The sequence below is a fragment of the Loxodonta africana genome, chromosome 6, assembly GCF_030014295.1.
Source record: "Loxodonta africana isolate mLoxAfr1 chromosome 6, mLoxAfr1.hap2, whole genome shotgun sequence".
Lineage (NCBI taxonomy): Eukaryota > Metazoa > Chordata > Mammalia > Proboscidea > Elephantidae > Loxodonta > Loxodonta africana.
In genome coordinates this window covers 65,052,004-65,077,424 of record NC_087347.1, presented here as the reverse complement: position 1 = coordinate 65,077,424, position 25,421 = coordinate 65,052,004, and the positions used below count along the sequence as shown (strand labels likewise).

At 37.3% G+C, this 25,421-nt stretch overlaps 1 protein-coding gene across 2 annotated transcripts in view; it reads left to right on the top strand.

The window, feature by feature from the left end:
* The window catches only part of ITGA4 (integrin subunit alpha 4), a 96,627-nt gene that overhangs the window by 52,830 nt on the left and 18,376 nt on the right, over positions 1 to 25,421 (top strand). For both annotated transcript variants that reach the window (XM_064286934.1, XM_003405967.4), the window contains exons 16-21: positions 4,058 to 4,207; positions 6,308 to 6,384; positions 20,248 to 20,398; positions 21,937 to 22,032; positions 22,708 to 22,787; positions 23,196 to 23,285. In XM_064286934.1, the coding sequence (XP_064143004.1) occupies positions 4,058 to 4,207; positions 6,308 to 6,384; positions 20,248 to 20,398; positions 21,937 to 22,032; positions 22,708 to 22,787; positions 23,196 to 23,285 (644 nt within the window). The remainder of the gene's footprint in view (positions 1 to 4,057; positions 4,208 to 6,307; positions 6,385 to 20,247; positions 20,399 to 21,936; positions 22,033 to 22,707; positions 22,788 to 23,195; positions 23,286 to 25,421) is intronic.

The following is a 25,421-nucleotide window of genomic DNA, read 5'->3' as shown; positions in this document are numbered from 1 at the left end:
TATATTACATGTGGTCCTAGTTCAGTTTTCAATCTCTGCCTCCAGTCTTACCTTCTCCCCTCCAAACCATTACCGCCATTGGCCCCAGAGGAAAATTTTAAAAACGCCCATCTCTTCACATCACTCCTTGCCAAATATCCTTCTATGTAAGAACCTTTCTGATTCCCTTTCAAATCTACATTAGGTGGCCCTCCTTCCTCTGTTTTTATGCATGCATGTAACAGAACACTTACCTCATACTATATGTGTAGATTTATGGGTTATAGACAGAGACAAAGGTACTGCTTATCAAGTTTGTATCTCCAGAGTCTTACTTCTACACAGTCAGCCCATGAGTAGATATCTTCAATGTGTTTATACCTCAACCTTATTTTTTATAAATATTCTTTGGCCTCACTCTTAAATTCCTTCAATATATAAAAACAATAGGAGGATGTCAACCTACAGTTAAGCTCTAAAGCCAGACATAGGTAAACCCGTTGCTGTCGATTCCAACTCATAGTGACTGTATAGGACAGAGTAGAACTGCCGCATAGAGTTTTCTAGGTCATAATATTCACAGGAGCAGAATGCCACATCTTTCTCTTGCAGAGCAGCTGGTGGGTTGGAACCACTGACCTTTCGGTTAACTGCCGAGCACTTAACCACTGTGCCACCAGGGTTCCTTTGGCCATAAATAGTTGACCATGAATACAAATTTCCATGAAAGTCAAACAAGAAGGCAGACTTTGTGTAATTTCAGGCACATGCTAATTTACAAGCTTGTGAGTGTCTTATTTTATATAATTGTCCTTAGAAACATGGCATGGAATCTTCATTATTTTTAATATAAACAGCACGTGCCCATTCAAATTAAATTTTAAGCAAATCTACTTTCTCCTCCTAAACACTTAGTCACTTTAAGGCACTTTTGATATTATCGTTTTTGTCCTTAGGAGGAGCTGTAAAAGTTAGGTAAGTGCAGATGTCTGTCAAATACAGTTTTTGCAAGAGTATACATACATTTTACATATTTCGAGAAAAGCATAATTAGTAGCTAACTAGGGTAATGAAAGTAATATACACCAGATGTAGGGAAGACCTTGTGGAAAATTAGTATGAATTAGGTAACGTGATTTGGTCAAAGCAAGCTTGTTGAGAATTAAAACAGTGGACATGTGGAGGGACAATCAGTGGCTGTCTAGCTCCTACACCTAGGGAATAATTTAATCAATTTTGCTATTGTAATACTCAAGGCTTCAAGCTGTTCCATTTTCACAAGTTGATAACTTGGGATTTGGGTCTTGATTTGCAGCATTCCTATATGGTCAAGGTTTCATGTTGAGATGATCACTTATTAAGTAATTTAATAAAGGCATCTCTAATGAGTAGGAGTGGCAGAGTAATCAGAGATCTTGAGTGCTCTGATTCATGCCCTAAATCTTCTCAATGCCATTTAATTAATAGAAGTCTAATATTACATAACTCATTTTCTGTTTAACGTTCATTGGTTGGAAATAGTCTAATTCACCTTTCTTTCTTCTTCCTTCCAAATGTTCGCCAGAATTTTGTATCTTGAGAAACTGCAGTTCAGTAATTCTTTGATTGGCTTATATAGCTACATTTGGAAGCAACGTGCACGTAATTATAATGTTTAACATCTTTTGAAACCTTAGTATGTGCCAGGCATCACGTTAAGTGTTTTGCCTACAGTACGTCACTTAATCGTCACAGCAATGAGGTGCAGTTGTCATCAACATTATAGTCACCATTATTGCTATTTTTAGATGACGTAACTGAGCACAGACAGATTCAGTAACTTCTCCAAAGTTACATAGATAGTCAGTGAGGGACCTGAGAGTTGAACCCAGGGATTCCACCTCCAGACCACCTGCTCTTAACCACTATCTACACCTGTTGATAATGTTGTAAAAGATGAGAAGTAAAAAATTACATTTTTTAGTATAATTACATGAAGACATAGAAATAGATGTAGTCTTTTATGTGGTGTGTGTCATCTTTACTAATTTACTTCATTGATTTTTATCACAAGTTACTATCGATGTATATTGTGCCGCAATAATCTGTTCGATAGGTATTTTTCCCTACCTGTCAGGAATTATTAATTGATGAGTTTTAAAAATGACCTCTTCTTTATTTGCTTTTAGGCAGTCATGTTTAAGCCATACTCCAATCTTGAAATGTGTATAGATAAATAGAACCCTGGCCCACTGACATTACCCACTAGAAGGTCTGTCAATTACAATGTCTTGGATCTACTCTGAGGAACTCACCAAACATAAATGGAAACCTCAGTTGTGGTTTAAGGTAGTATGTCTAGCATAGGTGAAAACACTTGAGTCTCTTTTTAAAAATTAGAATAACCTCTAGAGTGAAATGGGCATATGAAAACTGGAGTCAAACTGAGCAAAGCCTGTGACCATTTTCAGATATCTTCCCAGAATAGTAATAATTCAAACCAAGAAGAATAAAAATGTCATGGATTTTTAAACTAGTTTCTGTGTGGGGAGACTGTATCTGCTAGTTATGAACTGCTCTTCCGAATCATGTGATCATTTATTTTCTTTTTTGTTATGCTTGAGATACTTGGTTTATAGACTTGCCATCAACATGTCTTGTTTAATGTAACTTAATTATCAACTGAATTCTGTTATAAATCTTCATGAATTACTCTATTAGAAAACCTTATCAGCCCACCCTTTTAGATAAGGAGAAAAAGAAAGGATTCTGTTTTAGTTAACACACTTGGAAAATCTCATTGCTCTCTAGGGATGGCTCAGGCAAGTGCTTTTTAAGACTCAACAGCAGTGGGTTTGGTTTGGTTTTTTGGTATCTTAGCTGACTTCCATGTACTTTTTTCATAAACGTGAGTTCCTGAATACCTTCACTATCCAGTGAAGTCTTCTTTAATTGAATGTCAAATACTTTCAAAGTTACTTTCTTCTTGGTCATTTTATTGTTTGTTCCAGTGTATGCTAGCAAATAATATTGATAGTAATGTGGTAGGTACTCTTTTAAGGAGAAGGCTAGTGAATAATTAAGTGAAAAGTAATAAAATTTTTGCCGGAAAATATCAAAAAAGAAAAAAGAAAACAAAAATAATGCCTGCGTGTAGAAATGTATGAACTGACAATCAGTGTAATAAACTCAAGAACTATTTCTCTGGAGGCAGAGGACTAAACTAAAAAAATTCCAATTATTTAAAAAGACTTCTTTTTGACCATAGAAAAATAAGATTAAGAATGAGAAATGCTGTGCAGAAATTACTAATAAATTAAAAAGAATGCAATACAGAGTAGAATGGATTCCTAATGGGTTACAATTCCTGTGTTATTGATAAATAAATGCAAGAACTCTTTCTTTGTGAAATATAAAAGCAAAATAAGCCTAGAAAACTAAGACAATAAGAAAATTCAGTAAAACAACTAGGATATAACATTAAATAAATAAGACAAATAACTTCCATATGTAACATTCATAACCTGTTAGAAAATATGATGGAAAAGGTCCATTAAGAATAGCAAAAAATAAATAAATAAAAAAGAATAATTTTATAATAAATATATTGAATCCAAAAGTTACTTAGAGATATGGAAGCATAAATACATTGAGAGATATATTTCTACAAGTCTAATGCAGGTTTTATTCTGTTTTACTAAATAGAATAAAATGTTGATTAACACTTTGAAATAATTTACAAAGAGTTAATAATATAATGGAAAATGCTTATGTTATAATGTCAAGTAATAAAATATATGTATAGAAAATAGCAAGGAAGGAAATATGCTCAAATGTGGATCTTTGTAGCTATTATTGGATGGCTATAATTTTTCACTTTTTATGCTTTTGTGTGTGTGTGTTTTCCTAAGAAATATAAATGCTTTTGTAATGAGGAAAATATGCAAATTTAATTTTTCAACAATTTAGCTAAAAAACATAAGGACTTGTATTGGCTTCTATGTATTGTGTTTGGCCTTATGGACAGAAGGAGGAGTTTTATATTTTTGTTTACATGCTAATTTTTATTAGTAATCCATATTGTTTTTAATTTCCTTAGAAAGATGTGCGGGACATCCTTACTCCAATTCAAATAGAAGCTGCCTACCACCTCGGGCGTCACATCATCAGTAAACGAAGTACAGAGGAATTCCCCCCCCTTCAGCCAATTCTTCAGCAGAAGAAAGAAAAAGACATGATTAAAAAAACGGTTGGAATATTTTCCTTTATTCAAAACATTGTTTTACATACACCTAAAGAGTGTTTTTTTTTGAAATAGGGCATAAATCTGGGGAATTTCTCTGAATTCTTTAATTTTTCAATGAATGGTTTTCTTATAAAAATAGATTTATGGTATGTCTTATTTTCTATTTTTCTTTACTTTTTTATTTCCTTTATGATAGTGAAGTGAATGTTTTTAAATATATATCTAATCATAGAAGTAGTTCCCTGTATATATAAATGTTAATTTTCTTTCCTCGATGCCTTCCCAGTGAAGATAATTTCTTACTAGAGAGAAATCATAATGGAAGTAAGTTGCACTGATGAGTTAGTTATACAGTATCTTCATGTGTGGTCTATTTATCTTTGTCTCTCATTTTATCATGCGTGGTCTCTTTGACTTCCTCATTTTCTGTCTCCTCTCATTTTCTCTCTCCCTCTCACTCAACTTATCCACAGATTTGCTCATGTCTTGTTAGTCAGATTCCCTTACTGGGTTTCACTCATTTATAAACATATGTATTTATGTTACCCAATGATTTCTGTTTGTTTGTTTTTAATTTCATTATATGCTTTGCCGCTACACCTCACCTCAGCATCAATTGTGTTTTAAAATGGATCCTGCTTTCTAAACAGTGAGCTGCTTTTTCTGAATTATCCCAAAATATTTCCGTTTCACTGACAGTTGTATTTATTCCCAGGAGTCTTGTTGTTCAAATGTTTACTGTCCAGCAACACAAAGTCAGTCAACAGGATGTGTTGGGGCATGGTAAAGAGCACTCATTATAACATTTGCTAATGGCATAATGTAAAAGATGAAAGGAACATTTAAAGGTCTAGTTCATGTCCTGCCCAGAGAAAATTGCACCAAAGTCACTTCAAGATATTTGAGCGTACAATCACTACTGTCTAATCTAGAATACTAAATCGAAAGAGGATAATAACTTAAGAGCAAATTTTCTTTATACCCTTTTAAAAAAGTTTTTGTGAGTAAGTTTTTTCACTTTTCTGTTGAGTTTTAGCTTTCAATATCAACAGTTTTTTTTTAATGTCTTTAATAATGAAAATCTCAATGTTACAAGTACAGATACCTTAGTAATTTTAGTTAAATTAGAGTCGACTACATTTTGATTCTTCGAACAACGTGCTTCACAAATTAAAAAGTGCCAGAAAAAAATAATATTGACTTTGTCCTTTAGAGGAAGATTAATGCTTTCCTTCTGTTCCCCCAGGGATAACCAGTTTGTGGGCTGACATACTATTGACAGTACTGTAGCCTCTTTCCACTTTGTGTGACTGGTTCCTTCTCTGACTTTCTAGATCTCTCTGCCCTGCTTCTCTCCATCTTTCATCTATTCCTCTTATCTTCCTTTCCTTTTATCTCTCCCCATTTTTCTTTCTGTCAGAGTTACATCTCAGACCTTTCCACATACCTTGTGATATCTCTGGGCTCTATAAAATGTTCAGAGCTAAATTAATTCCAGAACCTTTGCAATAGATTATCATTTAATTTCGTCCAGCATTTTCTCAAAGCAACATTTCTATATTTCAATATTTTATCATTTTCAATGAATATTAAATCACTCCCTTGCCATTTGCCAGAATTAAGGAAGTCCATGTTTGGGTGTAATAAGTGAGCTCAAACTGCAGCAACAGAAAATTGAGATGAGCTAGACAAAGAGCATCTTGGCAGCACTGGTTTTTAAACACTTACATAGGTTACTTACCTAAGTGTGATTACACTGTTATAAAAGATAAAAATCATTTTCAGTTGGAATGAAAAATTGAGACCACGCTAGTATTCAATTATCTGTATGGTGCCTTTAATTTAATCTTATTTTTCTAACCTTAGTTTATTTAACAATTTTAGACTCTAAATTTATCTATTGGAGGAACTTTAAGTTCCATTTGCCCTGAAATTGTTTCTTATTTGAACCTACTGAGTAATTCATAAAATGAGCTACTCAAAATGGTGTTATTGATGTCATGCCTTAATTTCATTTCCTTGTGTATTGCAGATATTTTTAAAAAGTAGACATAAACCGACTTAGTGAACTAAAATAAAATTACTGTCATATTTTATTTTCAGATAAACTTTGCGAGGTTTTGTGCCCATGAAAATTGCTCTGCTGATTTACAGGTGTCTGCAAAAATTGGATTTTCAAAGTAAGTGTAATATCTCTGTTATTCGTACTGTTCGAAGAAATTGGTGCTTCTGGGTGGGTTCCAAAGAGAGAGAAGAACTAAGGACAAAACCTTAGGGGTTAACAGCATTTAAAGAACTGGAAAAAAAATCCTTCTACTGAGAGAGATTAAATGATCTATACATCATTCATAATATGTATTTATTAAAGGATTACCACTTTTTCAAAGAATGAAAATACGTGAGCACAAGGCAACATGGAGTATGTTTTAATCTTTTACTGATAGCTCAGAAGATACTTCAGGATTTATTTGTGCCTTGAGTTATCATTCGCATAATTGCAGTTATGTTTTAGACATTGGTAATTGTCTATTAATATGAAAATGAAGTAACTTTCACTACACGATGCTTAGTTTTTTATCACCCAGAAAACTGGTTACATAATTCAGACTGCTGTACAAAACAACAGAATCCCTAAAAATGTATAACAAATTTGAAAAGGGAGTAAACCATGTTGCTCTTCTAAATTCATAGAAAGGAAAATGGAGCAAAAAGACAATAAAAGTAATGTACTTAGAATAGTGCCTAGCACATAGATACATGTTGGTTGCTGTTATTATTTTACACTGAGAAATAAACCCATTGTGATTTTTGTATCATGCCTAAATACTCCGTAATCAAATTGTTTTGCATAATCAAGAAGGCAAATGAAAAAAAAAAAAATTAAGACCAGAAAGATAGAATCTGCATCTCAGGTCGAGGGCTGATTGTATATGGAAAGTGAAAGAAGAGAAGGAGGCATCAATAATAGGCAGGAAAATAGCTTTGGAACGTAGGGATATAAAGGAAATACATTCAATTTGGGGAATGTTGAATTTGGTGGGACTTTCCTAAAAAAAAAAAAAAAAATTTTTTAGTTTTTTTTTTTTTCTGTATGTAGCTCTCTGCTTGAAAATCTAGTTCCAGATTAGATTTGCAGGTCTTCCTACACATGATTAGTAGTCCCCTGGGTACCACAAATAGTTAAGCACTTGGCTGGTAACTAAAAGTTTGGCAGTTAGAACTCACCCAGAGTGCCTCAGAAGAAAGGCCTGGCAATCTGCTTCTAAAATGTCACAACCATGAAAACTTTATGGAGCACAGTTCTGCTCTGCATATATGAGGTTGCCATGAGTCGGAATCAACTCTATAACAACCAGTTTCTACACATTAATGACTGAAGAGAATGCCTTGGGGAGAGGGATTGGAAATGTGAGTTCCAGAGACAAAAACTAAGGACCAAATCTTGTGGGATAACTGTATTTAAAGAGCTTAAAAAGAATAAGAAGTCACTGTGGGAGACTGAAAAGAGATGCTTAGAGAACTAAGAGGAGAACCAAGTCTACAGTGAAATAGCCAGTGAGAACATAAAAAGACAGACTTTTGTAAAATTTTGCAGAGATCAAAAAGCGTAATGACTGAGGATAGGTCATGGGAGTTGGCATTGAAAATGTGACTGACAGGAAAAAAGGGTAACACTGCCAAATGTTAAGACAGAAATTTCAGTGCAGTAGTAGCCAAATGGAAACCCTGGTGGCATAGTGGTTAAGTGCCATGGCTACTAACCAAAATGTCGACAGTTAGAATCCACCAGGTGCTCCTTCGACACTCTATGGGGCAGTCCTACCCTGCCCTGTGGGGTCGCTATGAGTCGGAATTAACTCAACGGCAACGAGTTTGGTTTTTTGATAGTAGCCAATTGACAAGGGTTTGAAGAGTGGGGATGAAGAAGCAACAGTAAATGATTATGGTTTTGATTAAGGCAAGGTGAGTGTATTGGGGACAAGTAGATTCAATGAAGAATTTTTATGTATTTATCAAATGTTATTTGATGAATCATGGGGAGACATAAGCAAGTGGGAATACACCCTTGTATTTCCAATGCAGAACACTGTATGGAATGCTGTAGGTGGGTAATAGACGTTTTCTGAGAATGGGAGAAGATCCTGAAGGAGACAGCATATGAGGGGGTAAGACTCACGGGTGGAGGAGTTAGACTTATAAAGAATTTAAGAGTCGAAATTGACTCGACGGCAATGGGTTTTATCTTGAGATAGCCCCTGGGTGGTGCAAAAGGCTAAGAACTTGGCTGCTAAAGAAAGGTCTGGAAAGCTACTTCCAAACATCAGCCATTGAAAGCCTGATGAAGCGTAGTTCTGCTCTGACACACATGGGATCACCGTGAATCAGAATCAACTTGATGGTAACTTTTCGTTGTTGTTGTTTACCTTGAGATGAGAAGCTATGAACGATGCTTGGCATTATTAAGACATTTCTGTGTAGAAGAAGGAAAATGTAAAGAGTTCATGGATGGCCATATGTAGTTCATATGTAGAAAGTGAGGCCTTTGAGGATGGGTTGGAAGGAATAGGAAGAGATTCAAAATGGTTGTTATCATAAATGTGACAGGGAGTAAGTAGGAATGAGTAAAAATGTTGGCAAACAATATTAAGTGCCTCGCTGAGATGGGATCAGAATGGCAGAGAATTACTTCATTCTCTTCACTTAGTCAAGGCCAGTATACCCTTGAACATCCACAGCAGGGACCAACAAGCCCTAGTGTGTTTGACTGACAATTGGACGTTATACTGTCATTATCCAGATTCACTGCTTAAACCCACTGCCATCGATCGACTGCTTAGATAGTCCAAAAACAGTGACCACAAACTACTTTGTATCCCAGCAGTGTGGTGGTGCCTTTGTTGATATATTACTTGAATAATTTCCCATTTATGTATTTATTTTCTTCATAGGATATTTAATTTTCTTGGTGTTTTGGCCTTCATGGGCCTTTGATAAGAAGAATTATGTGTAGGAAAGCCCTTCTAAGCTACAAATAAGCAGTACTTTCAGCTTTCTTAATTAAACACTCCTGCTGTCACCTTTATTGTCTTTAGTTGAGACCTCTTGGCCTATGAGAAAATGGGAAATTGAAATTCATGAGAAAATGTTACTAAGAATGCTGCTTTCCTCAAGAGTGAAAATATAGCTAATAGAATTAATATATTGACTTATTAAACTGCGACTTATAAGTTTTTCTTAGTTGCATATTTTTTCACAAAAAATTATATTATCCACTTTGTGGTTTTAATTCGAAGTGGTAGTGTTTCTTATAGTCTAAATGTCAAGCCCATTATGTCTTGAAATGGCAGTCAACTGAGTGTAAGGCAGTGTTTTTCAGAGTGTGGTATTTGAGTCACCGGGATGTTTGATAGAAGTTCAGGACCCTTGACCCAGCCCATCCAAATCAGAATCTGTGCAGGCCAGGCCAAAAGTCTTCACTAGGGCTCCAGGTGGTTCTTATCACACTAAAACCTGAGAACCAGTGTTGTGGTGGCTTGGAGCTTCAGATTTGAAGTCAGACTGACCTGGGTTCAAATCCTGCATCTACCGTTTACTAGCCAAATGACATTTTTAAAGAAGCCTTTTAATTTCTCTAAACCTTTCTACTCATTGATAAGTAACCAAAACTATAGCACCTTCTGTGTAAGGTTGTTTTAAAAATAAAATGGCATGATGCAGGTCATGTTCGTAGCGCAGAACCTGTTACATGTCAAGATTCAATAAAAGTTACCATTTTTGATACATAATGGTTGGACTAGAAGGAGCCCTGTTAAGTGCTCAGCTACTAGCTGAAAGTTGGTGGTACGAATTCACTAGCCGCTCCGGGGGAAAAAGATGTGGCAGTCTGCTTCTGTAAAGATTACAGCCTGGGAACCTATGGGTAGTTCTACTCTGTCCTGTAGGGTCACTATGAATTGACTCAATGCCAATGGTTTTTTTTTTTTGAATGGTTGGAATATTTTTAGATCATGATAATATTATTTTTAGTTTGACCATGAAATGAAATATTGCCAATGCATTTTGTAAATTGCTTTACAGAAGTACTGATCGTTTGTCCAGAGCCTATTGTTTCATTGTGTCCTGAGAGTGCTGATGACAGGGTCAATAGTTTTCCATTTTATAAGGTTTGAAGTGGCGTAAATGTCAGCTTGAAGTAGTAAGCACCACACCTTTTGCACCAATTAGGAAGGTTACAGACCATTACTATTAAGTAAATAATAACTTATTTGAGGAGATTTCAACTGAAAGCTCTTCTAATTGGTTTTTAGACTCGCAGTGAATGGTTCTGACAAACTGCTTGGAGTTTTTAGTAAATTATGCTCTTATCACATAAAAATATGCCTCTCCCACCTAGGTGTCCTTTCTCCCTTCTCGGTAATAGTAGGCAAATTGTGACCATATGTTCTACACTTTCTCCCGGCTAAGGCTCCACTGGCACTAATGGAATTTATGTGTCCCAGAGCTATAAACCTGTTTTAGGTAAATGTATTTACTCAGTAAAGAACATGCGTTTCTGAAGACCGAAATAATAGACTGCCAACAGCCCGCTAAACAGTGCTTGTGTACTCTGCCTCATGTTTTCATTAAGTTGAGGCTTTCTCCTTTATGTTTAAATTGCCACTACAGTAAACCACATTCAAATGGATTTCCACTGCAAAATAAAGATGAACAAACATGATTATTGTCTTAGTCATCTAGTGCAGCTATAACAGAAATACCGCAAGTGGATGGCTTTAACGAAGAGAAGTTTATTTCCTCATAGTAAAGTAGGCTAAAAGTCCAAACTCAGAGTGTCAGCTCCAGGGGAAGGCTTTCTCTCCCTGTTGGACTTCTCATCAATCTTCCCCAGGACTAGGAGCTTCTCTGTGCAGGGACCCCAGGTCTAAAGGATGCGCTCTGCTCCCGGCACTGCTTTCTTGGTGGTATGAGATCCCCAACTCTCTGCCTGCTTCCCTTTTATCTAATGTAAGATCAAAGGTGGTGCGGGCCACACCCCAGGGAAACTCCCTTTACATTGGATCAGGGATGTGGCCTTAGTAAGGGTGTTATAATTCCATCGTAATCCTCTTTTCCATAAAATTACAATCACAAAATGGAGGACAACCACACAATACTGGGAATCATAGCCTAGCCAAATTGATACACACATTTTGGGGATGACATAATTCAACCCATTATAATTATCAAGATTATAAATATAATAGCAGATATTACCCATCACATAGGCAATTCAAAATAAAATCTTTCATATAGGCTACTGATGTAAATGACACTACTCTTCTGTACCTCAGTTATCCTTCCAGGGTAAGTGATTTAGACTTTCCCCAAGCAATTGCTTTCATATCATCTTGGGATGCTTTTAGCTGCAAGTAATAGAATACCTGACTATATACTTGAGTATATCCCACCTGAATTTGGAGACCATCTCAAGAATAGATTTGATGTATCAAACACTAATGGACAAAGACCAGATGAGTTGTGGGAAGACATCAAGGACATTACACATGAAGAATGCAAAAGGTCATTAAAAAGATAAAAAAGAAAGAAAAGGCCAAAATTGATGTCAGAAGATACGCAAACTTGCTCTTGAATGTCAAGTAGTTGAAGCAAATGGAAGAAATGATGAAGTGGAAGAACAGAAGATTTCAAAGGGTAGTTTGAGAAGACAAAGTAAAATATTATAATGATATGTGCAAAGACCTGGAGTTAGAAAACCAGAAGAGAAGAACACACTTAGCATTTCTCAAGCTGAAAGAACTGAAGAAAAAATTCAAGCCTTGAGTTGTAATTTTGAAGAATTCTATGGGCAAAATATTGAATGACACAGGAAGTATCAAAAGCAGATGGAAGGAAAACATAGACTCACTGTACCAAAAAGAATTGGTTGACATTCATCCACTTCAGGAGGCAGCATATGATCAAGAACTGATACTACTAAAGGAAGAAGTCCAAGCTGCACTGAAGGTACTGGTGAAAAACAAGGCTCCAGCAATTGAGAGGATACCAACTGAGATGTTCCAGCAAATGGATGCAGTGCTGGAAATGCTCACTTGTCTATGCCAAGAAATTTGGAAGACAGCAGGAAGGAAGAGATCAATAAAGTGGAAGAGATCCATATTTGTGCCCATTCCAAAGAAAGATGATCCAACAGAATGCAGAAATTATTGAATAATATCATTAATATCACACACAAGTAAAATTTTGCTGAAGATCATTCAAAAGCGGCTGCAGTAGTGCATCCACAGGGACCTGCCAGAAATTCAAGCCAGATTCAGAAGAGGATGTGGAATGAAGGGTATCATTGCTGATGTCAGATGGATCTTGGCTGAAAGCAGAGCATACCAGAAAGATGTTTACCTGTGTTTTATTGACTACGCGGTCATTTGACTGTGTGAATCATAACAAATTATGGATAACATTGTGAAGAATGGGAATTCCAGAACACTTAATTGCACTCATGTGGAACCTGTGCATAGACCAAAAGGCAGCCGTTCAAACAGAGCAAGGAGATACTGCATGGTTTAAAATCAAACAAGGTATGCATCAGATTGCATCCTTTCATACTTACTCAATCTGTATGCTGAGCAAATAATCCAAAAAGCTGGACTCTATGAAGAAGAACGTGGGATCAAGATTGATGGAAGTTTCATTAACAACCTGCAATATACAGATGACACAACCTTGCTTGCTGTCTAAGTGAAGAGGACTTAAAGCACTTACTGATGAAGATCAAAGACTACAGCCTTCAGTATGGATTACACTTCAACATAAAGAAACCAAAAATCCTCACAATTCGACCAATAAGCAACATCATGATAAATGGAAAAAACATCGAAGTTGTCAAGAATTTCATTTTACTTGGATCCACAATCAACACACTGGGAAGCAGCAGCCGGGAAATCAAATGACATATTACATTGGGCAAATCTGCTGCAAAAGAACTCTTTAAAGTGTTAAAAAGCAAAGATACCACTTTGAGGACTAAAGTGCGCCTGACCTAAGCCGTGATATTTGCAGTCGCTTCGTATGCATACAAGAGCTGGACAATGAATAAGGAAGACTGAAAAAGAATTGATGCCTTTGAACTATGGTGTTGGCAAAGCCTATTGTATATACCATGGACTGCAAGAAGAACGAACAAGCCTGTCTTGGATGAAATACAGCCAGAGTGATCCTTGGAAGTGAGAATGGTGAGACTTCCTCTCACATACTTTGGACAGATTATCAGGAGGGACCAGTCTCTGAAGAAGGATACCATGCGCAGTGAAGTAGAAGGTTATCAGAAAAGAGAGGGACCCTCAACAAGATGGATTGACACAGTGGCTGCAACGTGGACTGAAACATAGCAATGATTGTGAGGATGGCACAGGACCAGGCAGTGTTTTGTTCTGTTGTACATAGGGTAGCTATGAGTTAGAACCAACTCAATACCACCTAACAACAACAACAACATACTACCTGAGATGAGTGGCTTAAACAATAAAGGCATTTTATTATTTTTGCATAATAAGCCGTTTCTGCAGGTTTAGTGCAGTAGCTCACCAATGTCTAGGCATTAATGGTTGTCTCTACAGTTGTCTCAGCCTTTCCCTCATGATGACAAGACGGCTGCAGCAGCACCAAGTTTCCAACAAGAAAAAAAGAGGCAAATGCAAAATATTTTGACCATTCAAGGCTGTCTTTTCCGGAAGGCAGGTGCCTTATCAGGCCTCTTTTTATCTCATTAACCAGAGTTGTGTTACATGCTCACCCCTAAATCTATCATGGTTGAAGGGAAATGGGGCCGTTATGATCATGTTAGATTGATCATAATTCATTCTCTGAAGCAAAACTAGGGGACTGTCTTCTGCAATGTGAAGGGACTACTGCCTACTAACTGAATAATCCAGGGTTTGGTTAGAGGCTAAGAAGGGAAATCACAGCTGGGTAGACAATGAGCAATAAGCAACATCTGCCATTATGTCTGTAACCACCCCTCATCCTCCAAAGAACTAGCCTAATGGAATTATCCATTTTAAAAATGGCAATGGTACATTTTAAAAATGGTGATGGTAGGAATGTTTGCCTCCCTGACCTCATAAAGTTTGGGGAGGATGAAATATATGCTTTGTATACTAAAGCATGCTAATTACTAGTTAAATCTTCGAATCCATGCTCTTCTACCATTCTTCTTTTAACCTCAGTGAGATTGTCTTTATTCAATAAAATGTTCTTAGTAATGTCCGGTGTCTGCTTTATTCCAGTAGGCAAGAATTTTTCATTATTTCCTTTTCTTTTTAAGTCAGTAGTAAAGATAAACAGGGGATAAAATTTTACTTGGAGCTGTAGGTCACTTACTACAGGCTATATTTTTGTCAAATAAATGAGTCATGTACCTTGACATAGTGAAGTATGATATCAACTTACATTATATTTTGTTCTAGCATCTTGATTAAAAAAATGAGTTAGCTATGTTGCACCAATTCATTTTATAGAGGCAAGGTGCATTCACTATGCAAAGATTTGGGGAACGTTTCTTGTAAAATAACGCTATATCACTTAGGAAAGACGTAGAGCCTGGTGCTGAGATATATCATTCTTTTATTTTCCCTCTTTTGCTTATTAAGTTATGATTCTGTATGTACACAGTACCTTGATTTGTTGAAATTACGTGGATTCCAGGCTGCTTTGTAAATTCCAAGTCTGTGTTATGCATGTTTTAATGAAGAATGAACTATGATTTCTGGGGAAAGCTTTGGTTCAGCCTTGTCGCGTTTCCAGATGTGCACCTGGTCCTTTATTATGTCTCACGTAGAAAGCTGCTGGGCTTCTTTCCTACGGCACCTAGTAAATGAATCAAGATGCAGTAAGATCTATCATCTATCTATCTATCTATCATCTATCTATCTATATATGAAGAGTAGACTCATACCTATGATAACGTGGCAAAATATCTTAAAAATGGAAACTAAACCAGGAGTCTAGCTGTTAAAATGTGAACATTGTGTTTCTCTTTAATTTGCTCTTGTCTTGGAACCTAGCTGTTTACGCAGTGCTCTCACCTTCTGTTGCTTGTCTAAGTGCCAACTTCTTTCCCGAAGGTGTTCAGTGACTAATGCTTTGGTTACAAGCCAGGATATTTTATGAATGTCTATTTCTAGGCAGCTCTGCCACAAGTCTTAATTAAACTTTAATGCCAAGCAGAAGTTTACTTTTAGAACCTCTTAGGTTCCTTTAGTTGTAACATGATTACAAAACAGTAGAGGGGACGTCGGTCAGTCGTGTTCCTGAGCATTTCTTCTCTCCCACATAAGACATGGCCACCAGCAGATGCATACTTATGTAACACAAGGTTCACAGTACAGGAAAGACTAATCACAGCCATCTCCTCAAATATTAGAAAAATAGCGTATTATCGCATAGTCAAGTTTCTCCACCCTGAGATGAGAGCCGTGCTTTACAATCACTGCTTTTTTAGTTATTACAAATTCTCAAACCCAAGAATCAGAAGCTAGAGATGCTATATATGAAAGTGTTCCCCTTTCCTTTTTTCTTTGCTTCTCTAGTACCACTAAGGAGTCAGGAGAACTGACGGTTTCTGAGGGTGAATGACTGCATTCTATCCTGCCTGAAATAATGAAACTTCTGTTAGAATCAAGGAGTCCCTGGGTAGCGCAGACAGTTAAGCATTCAGCTACTGACTGAAAGACTGGTGGTTCTAATCCACCCAGAGGCACTTTGGAAGAAAGTCCTGGCCATCTACTTCCAAAAGGTCAGAGCCATTGAAAACTCTATGGAACACGGTTATATGCTGACACACATGGGGTCACCATGAGGTGGAACAGAGTCGACAGCAACTGGAAAAAGAAGTTATAGTCAGAATAATGCACAATTGATTTCAATTAAACAGAGTGTTCTATGAAGAAACAGACAGTAAATATTTTAGGCTTTGCAAACCAGAGAGTCTCTGTCTTAACTACTCAACTCTGCCACTGTAGTGCGGAAAGCAGCCATAATAGATAATGCATAAATGAATGCGGGTGGCTTGTTTCAGTAAAACTTTATTTACAAAAACAGGAAGCAGTTGAATTTGGCCTGCAGGCAGTAGTTCCACAACACCTGCATTATAGTATGCTTGCCTTTTTTTGCATTCTGTGATGCATTTTTTTTTTGTTATATATAGTTCATTGTGGTATATTATGTTATTGAAATATAATTTGTTAGTATAAGTTAAGCCAATTTCCAAAATAAGCCAAGATTCAGAGGTTTTATAAAATTAATCCTAGGTTAAAAGATCATGAACACCTGTGTGAGTATTGAGTGTATAACAGAAATACATATGTATGTTCACCAAAGGATTTTTTATACAGTGAAACCTGTGAGAGCCGGAACTCGATTGGACTACTTTGTTTATACAGGTATCTCAGGTCTTCCACCTTTGATAGGGTGCAATCTTACCAATTTCCTATCACTCCCTGTTAGTGGAAAAATATTTTAGTTTTTCTTCTTTGACAGGTTCTTGCCTACACAGGTCTGGCTTTCACAGGTTTTACTGTAATAGCTACAAACTGGAAACTGCGAATTCCCATTGGTAGTTGAATAAATAAATAAAATGTGGCATATTTACAAAATGGAATATATTCATCAATGGCTTGGAGGAAACGACTCTAGACAGAGAAATCGATTAGGGGTATAACTCAAGTTAACTCGAAGTCAATCATGAAGTTTTCAGACCTTCTTTATTAAAAATAAGTCTTTGTTGGAGCAACTCAACCAAAAAAAGAATAGTAGAAAAGCAAAGAGCAACATGCCTTACCAACTCATAGACAAAATTTTTCCTATCCCTAGACTCCCAGAGCCTTTCCTTCATAACTCTTTCTCATGTATTTATATTTGTTTCCAATCCTATCCTTTGCTATGTAAGTGCTACAAAGATGGAAAGCATGTTTTAACGAATTTGTATCAGAAGCAATAAACATAGTACCTGCTTTATGGTTCAGGAGATTTCAATGCTGGTCAATCAATCAATCATGCATTTTCAAGTAATGCTTACAAGCAGAAACTTAAAACTTACTCTTAACACACTCTGCCCTTATGTATCCTTTGTTTTTAATCAATTCATGAATAACTATTAAATGCCTACTGTTTGTGAAGTCCAAGCTGCACTGAAGCCATTGGCAAAAGACAAGGCTCCAGGAATTGATAGAATACCTATTGAGATGTGTTCAACAAACAGATGCTGCACTGGAGGTGCTCACTCGTCTATGCCAAGAAATTTGGAAGATAGCTACTTGGCCAACTGACTGGAAGAGGTCCATATTGTACCCATTCCAAAAAAAGGTGACCCAACAAATGCAGAGATTATCAAACTGTATCGTTAATATTACACACAAGTAAAATTTTGCTGAAGATAATTAAAAAATGGTTGCAGCAGTACATCGACATGGAACTGCCAGAAATTCAAGCCAGGCTCAGGAGAGGACGTGGAACAAGGGATATCATTGCTGATGTCAGATGGATCTTGGCTGAAAGCAGAGAATACCAGAAAGATGTTTACCTGTGTTTTATTGACTAAGCAAAGTCATTTGACTATGTGGATCATAAAAATTATAGATAACGTTGGGAAGAATGAGAATTCCAGAACAGGTAATTGTGCTCATGAGGAACCTGTACTTAGACCAAGAGACAGTCATTCAAAGAGAACAAGGGGATACTGCATGGTTTAAAATCAGGAAAGATTTGCATCAGGGTTGTATATTTTCACCATACTAATTCAATCTGTATGTTGAGCAAATAATCTGAGAAGCTAGACTGTATGAAGAAGAACATGGCATCAGAGTTGGCCGAAGACTCATTAACAATCCAGATGACACAACCTTGCTTGCTAATAGTGAAGAGGACTTGAAGCACTTACTGATGAAGATCAAAGACTACAGGCTTCTGTAGGGATTACATTTCAACATAAAACAAAAATCCTCACAATTGGACCAATAAGCAACATCATGATAAATAGAGAAAATATTGAAGTTTCAAGAATTTCGTTTTACTTGGCTCTACAATCAACACCCATGGAAGTAGCAGTCAAAAAATCATACTACATATTGCATTGGGAAAATCTGCTGCAAAAGACTTTTTCATCGTGTTGGAAAGCAAAGATGTCACTTTGAGGACTAAGGGTATACCTGACCCAAGCCATGGTATTTTCAATCACCCCATATACATGAGAAAGCTGGACAATAAATAAGGAAGGCTGAGAAAGGATTGATGTCTTTGAATTATGGTGTTGGTGAAGAATATTGAATATACCATGGACCGTCAGAAGAAAGAACTAGTCTGTCTTGGAAGGAGTACAGCCAGAGTGCCTTTTGGCAGCCAGGATGGTGAGACTTCTTATGTACTTTGGACATGTTATCAGGAGGGACCAGTCCCCGGAGAAGGACATCATGCTTGGTAAAATACAAGGTTGTCAAAAAAGGGGAAAACCCTCGACAAGATGGATTGACATAGTGGCTACAACAATGAGCTCAAATATAGCAATGATTGTGAAGATGGCACAGGACTGGGTGGTGTTTTTTTAGGATCACTATGAATTGGAACTGACTCCAAGGCACCTAACAACAACGTGTTTAACATTTCCATGAATATTTTATTCTAACGCTAATTTTCAACACAGACATTTATTAGAATGACACAAATATTACAGAAGAAGCTTTCTAAACTATGAAGCGTTAGGTGAATGTTTACCTTTATTATTGCAATTATGAAAAAATTATGACTATCCTTACCTAAATATTTTCCTTTGGCTCACGTCTTTCTCTGGCTTTAACTAATTTTCCTAAGTTTTAAATTTTGAATATCTAAGAGCTCTGTCTTTGGGGAAAGTTTATAAAATCATAACATGATGTAACTGAAGAATGTTCTTTAGTGTTCAGCTATTCTAACCCTCTCGTTGGTAAAAGGCGTGGGCTAAGTAGGCAAAGAAGGAGCCCTGGTTGCACAATCGTTAAGCGCACAGCTTCTAACGGAAAGGTTCGTGGTTCGAACCTATCTAGCTGCTCCACAGAAGAAAAGACCTGGCAGATCTGCTCCAATAAAGGTTACAGCCTAGAAAACCCCATGTAGCCATTCTACTACGTCGTATTGGGTCAGAATAGGCTTGACAGCACACACGAACAATGTAAGTGAAGGGATCTGCATTTGCTTTATGCCTTCAGTGGATTCTGACTTGAATTTTGCATTAAGTGTCTTAAACTTCTGGTTCCTCATGTTTAACATGTACTGTTTCGAGAATTTCATGGAATGTGCTTGACATAGTCTTCACTGAAGAGTAGCTATTATTATTACAAATGGGTGACTGAGGCTTAAAAAAATGCTAAATTACCCCACCTCTCATCCAGGAGAACTAAGGGCAGATCCAGGACTTGAACTCACTCATATGTCTGGGTTTGCGGCAATCTGCTCTTTCTAATTCCCAAGATGGTGAAGCATTTCTGCAATTCTGGTTTTAAATTGGCCTACGTATTGGTAGAGGTGACCAGCCTGCTTCAGAAATTAATTCTAGTCCAACAGATTTCAGGCATAGCAGTCTTTCCCCATGCCTTGCTCACTTCCACCCAAACATTCCCTCTGTTCTCCTTTTCTCCCAGTTTCCTTCACATACCCTCTTTGGTTTGGGCAGCAGCCAGTTCAATGTCTAGCCACGAACTGAAAGAAAGAAAAATATTGCAAAATAATAAGGAAATTATGAAGAAAATATTATTTCAAGAAATGAAACACAAAAAGAAGTAAAGCAGAATAGCCAATGAAAAAAACAAACTTTTCTTGGGTAATAGCTAACTGAATTTATCTGAAATCTGGGAAATTCATAGTTCTTTTAAATATGGATTTGTAACTGCTTGCGTGGGATCATTCCCATGGTGGCTTTTCCAGAATAATATTTTATGTCTGGGATAAATGCTAGACATATGAAGAGATAGGACTTTGATTTTCCAGACAAGTGCTAAATAATATTGCTTAACTTTTAGGCCACATGAAAATAAAACCTATCTTGCTGTTGGAAGTATGAAGACGTTGATGCTGAACGTGTCTTTGTTTAATGCTGGAGACGATGCCTATGATACCACTCTGCATATCAAACTCCCCACAGGTCTTTACTTCATTAAGATTTTAGACCTGGTAAGTATTGACAGGAGCCCTGGTGGCACAGTGATTAAATTGCTCAGCTGCTAAGTGAAAGGTTGGCAGTTCAAACCCCCCACCCCCAGCTACTCCGCCGGGCTTCTGTAAAAATTTACAGCCTTGGAAACCCTATGGGCAGTTCTACTCTGTCTTATAGGGTCACTGTGAGTTGAAATAGATTTGACAGCAGTGGGTTTGGATTTTTTGGTTTTGAAGTGTTGAAAATCATGATATAATAGCATGCTACTACTTAATGTTTTATTTTTTTTTTAAATATAAGTGGTATATTTGTGGTATAAGAGTTAATATTCAGACTTATCACTTAGGCTCCCAGTAATTTTGAGACCTCTTCCATGGCCCTACTCAGTAGGCAAGTTTTTTGGAACCTGACTGAGTCCAAGAGTCAGCTTCCTGCTCCCCAGTGTCAGTAGGAGAGAGAAACAATCAGCCAGCCAGCCAGGCAGGCAGTTTGGTGTCACTGCTTTTCTCACTGCCACAGCCTCATCTGGGGCTGTGATGACGCCCTGTTGGTTGGGATCCTTGGACAAGCAGTACTGCTCCTCCATTCTAGGGCTCCCAGAGTCTCTGCTCTTCATTTTAAGTTTACGTACTGACCCTAGTTCCCAAAGTACCTCCAACAAGCCAGAACCAGCAATCCTCCACAAATTTCAAACTCTTGGTGTCAAGCCAGGTTCCATACCGGTTTCTCTTTTCCTGCAAGAGTTTCAAGCGCTTGGAGCCTTTTCTTACCACCGTACTTCAATCATGAACACTTAAATCCATCAGTGAGGTAATAAGGTTGAATTCCAAAAGAAAAGGCTCAATGGCTTTTAGATCCTTTGATGCTTCTCTATCCCTTAGCAGATTTCCCCATGTCCTATCCAGGGACCACCTCTTCACACCAAAGGCAATTAAGAAGGCCTTTCACCACTCAAAATATCTATCATCCCCTTTCTCTAGAGCTTTGGGAACTTATTTGCAAAAATAAGAGGAGAAACTCAAGTATTCTAAACAATTCTCAAGATAAATAAATAATAAATCTGCTCACCTGTGACTTGCTGACCCGTCTAGCAAACACTTGCCAATATTTTTTAAACAAAAGGGTTTTTCTTTACCCATTACACCAACTGTGATTATAATCATTGTGATTAAGTATCTTAAGCACATTCTCATATCCCAGACAGAGAGACCCAATGAGATATGGATCTTATGAGAGTCCTTGCCTCATGACTTTTCCAGAAATCAGACCTTGGATTAAATAGGGAACACACAAACAGGGATGAAAGCTTTAAGTCCAGGAATTATTTTGTGGTGAATTTATATGAATATTAGGAAATATATAACTTATATCTCTATTCCTATCATTTATTTATATCTCTGTTTATTTATCCCAGATGTAAATAGAGATACTTTTCTAACAAAATAAACACTTCTGGGATGATTTTCTTTTATTTTCAAAAAACCATCCTTAAATATATGTTACAACCTTCTTGCTACGTTCCTACCTAAACCAGTTGTTTCATTTTTACTTTTAGGAAGAGAAACAAATAAACTGCGACATAACAGACAACTCAGGCATAATCAAACTGGACTGCAGTGTTGGCTATATATATGTAGATCGCCTGTCAAGGGTAAGCATTTAGCATTTGTAGTTTTTCTTTACTAACACAAATATAAAATGCTTTCTATTTATCCCTTTTGTTATGCTGCATACAATGTATATGTATATACAAAATAAATAAAAAAAAATGCATAGACATACATAAAACCAAAACCAAAACAACTGGGCTCGAATTGAGATTCTGTTTATATTCTTGGCAACGTTCACTGCAGAAAAAAATGGCGGCGGGGGGCACATGTGTATGGTGAGATGGGCATGTGAACCTGTCGCCCAGAATACTGCTCCCCCTACTCACCCTTACCCAACACTTCCCACCCCACCCCAGGTGGTCCTATCTGCCAGGCATGTTACCTCTGCTATACAAAAAGGTGTTTTTTGGCAAGAGTCCTCATTCAAGTTGTGAAAGCATTTCTAATTTTGTCAGTCTGGACCCGCCTGCCTTTATAGTCAGAGGAGGCATTGTTTCTCAATTTTACTTGAGAAATGCTTGTACTTTAAAATTGCCACAAATTCAACAGCTTCTCTGCACCGTATTGTTAAGTGAGAGGTTGCTTAGGCCCCTAGAACACAGTTCTACATTTCAACAGAGCATGAAGTATCAAGAAAAGTTAAAATTAAGCTTATATTATTAAAAAACTTATTTTAGATGATGAAAAAAAGTGGGTTTTACTTCTTTGTTTTATAGCTAGATGTTAGCTTCCTCCTGGACGCAAGCTCTCTCAGCCAAGCAGAAGAAGATCTCAGCATCACAGTGCATACCGCCTGGTATGTTTTGTTGTGGAAAAAAGAAAAAATTAGTTGTACTGTAACAAATGTACCCCCCATCATTTTTGAGGGGGTGTGCTCGGGGAAAACCATGTAGCTGTATTGCATTGTCTACTGGAGAAAACTTCTATTGCATTTTCTGTAAACACACACACACACAAAACTCTCTGATCAGCAGAGAAGAAGCAAATGATAACAGTTCAAATAATGAGAGCAGACTTCTGCCAACCCTGTGGTAAAAATGATTTCTTCCTACCACATCTACTTTTATCCCCTCTCCCTGCAAAAATGTTATGCAAACAAGCCGCTGAGTGTGTTGGGTATATACGGTATGTAATTAGCTTTCTCTGAAGATGGTTTGTTATGCTGGATGGAATCTAACAGAGTGTTTTCTGTTTGCTTCTGTAGTGAAAATGAAGAGGGAGTGGACACTCTAGAGAATAACAAAGTGACTTTAGCAATACCTCTAAAGTATGAGGTTATGCTCAGTGTTCATGGGTAAGTAGAGTATGAGGCCTATTGTAAAGTTTAGAGCTGATTTTAAGTTCCATTGCTTTTTATATTACGGGTCAAAACATTTTTTTTTTTTTTTAATTTAAAGGATGTTATACTGTTCTCTCTCTTAACAATTATCCCAGTGTTGCCACCCTTTGCTTCTTGTGGTGTGCTGTAGAGTCCATTTCGACTCACAGCAACACTGTGTGACAGAGTATAACTGCCCCATAGGGTTTCCTAGACTGTAATCTTTACGGGAGCAGATAGCCAGGTCTTTTCTTCCACAGAGCCGCTGGGTGGATTCCAACCACTGACCTTTCAGTTAGCAGTCAGGCACTAACTTAACCATTGTACCACCAGGCTTCCTTATCCCTTGCTTAGCTGATCATTATTTTAATCCATTCTCAAACTAGTGCCCAGCTGAAGGGGTTCCTTCCTGGAAGAGGCCCAGTGAGCCTCAAGCATGCCACGTTCAGCCTTTCAGTTATACATTGCACAGTTCCAGAGGCATCCGGAGTTGGGCAGTGCACAGTTTGCATAATCATACTCAGGGGTGGTGGCAAGTGTGAAGAGCTAAGTACTGTGAGCTTGGCCAAGTCACCGTTCTCCAGAGCCCATGTCTACTTATGTGCAAACATACTGAGATATAAGACAGCCAACTTTGTATCTATGCTCCCACTTGTGGCGGTTGGTGGGCCTTACAGAAAGCAGAAATGGGGGACATGGAGTTTAGAAGTTTATCTCTAATACAATTTTGTTTCCAACAATTTCTACATGCATAATTCAGTGATATTAATTACATTTCTCAAGTAGTACTGCCATTCTCACTACCCTTTTTCCTAATTATTTCACCATCACTAGCATAAACTCAATGCTCCCTAAGCAAAAATGCCTCCTTTCCCCCTACCTCACACCCCTGGTAACCACTAATAATTTCTGGTTTCCATATATTTGCTTATTTTACATAAGTGAGAACCAAGGCCCAGGAGCCAGCATTCATTGATTCCTCACAATTTTAGTAACTGTGTAAGTGGATCTTCTGGTTCAAGAAGTAGATGTGTAGAGAGAGAACAGAAGAAAGACATAAGAAAATCTTCAGTGATTTCACTAGAAATTATTCAGGCTGTTAGTCTCTGCTGAAAACCAAAAACAATGGAAGATATTAGATAGAGAATGAATAGACAGATGAGCATTCCTTGTTGTTCTGATATAAACCATCCTCAGTCATTTTTAACCACTCAGAAAGATTGCATATAATTATATAGGAATAAAATACCCATATCTGAAACCGATGAAATTGAATATCAAGTTTGTGACATAAAACAAGCAAGGAATAGAGGAGACCATTTAAGGGAAAGATGGAGCAAGGACCTCGAGAGTCAGAAGATGAGCAAAAAAAAAAAAAAAATTGATGGCATGTTTCCTGGTTTTGAGTGCTTGTTTCTCTACCGCTTAATGATTTTATTTCATTATTCATGTCTCATATTCCATATTATCTTGGACAAGGGATTCTCTGCCAATTGTTCGACTGCCTAAGTCTACAATATTTGAATATTTCCAATTTCTGTGCTGTTTAATGGGTTTCTAATTTGGAGCCCTGGTGGCAAAGCGGTTCAAATCCACCAGCCTCTTCTTCGAAACCCTAGAGGGCAGTTCTACCCTGTCCTATAGGGTCATTATGAGTCAAAATCAACTTGATGGCAATGAGTTTGGTTTAGGTTTGGTTATTGGGTATTGGAGTCACTGGGTGGTGCAGATGGTTAAGCCCTGAGTTATTGAACTGACAGGTTGATGGTTTGAACCCTCCCAAATGCACCTCAAAAAAAAAAAAGTCCTGTCAATCTGCTTCCAAAAGGTCACAACATTTTGAAAGCTCTATTTATTGATCATAGTTCTACTCTGTATACATGGGTCACCACGAGTCAGAACCTACTTGACATCAACTGGTGTGGTTTCTGATAATGGGTTTCTAATCTGGTATTAAGAAGCCCTGGTGGTGCACTGGTTGAGCACTTGGCTGCTAACTGAAAGCTTAGCGGTTCGAACCCACCCAGTGTCTCCACAGGAGAAAGAACTATCAATCTGCTTCTGTAAAGATTACAGCCAAGAAAACCCACTGGTGAGTTCGAACCACCAATT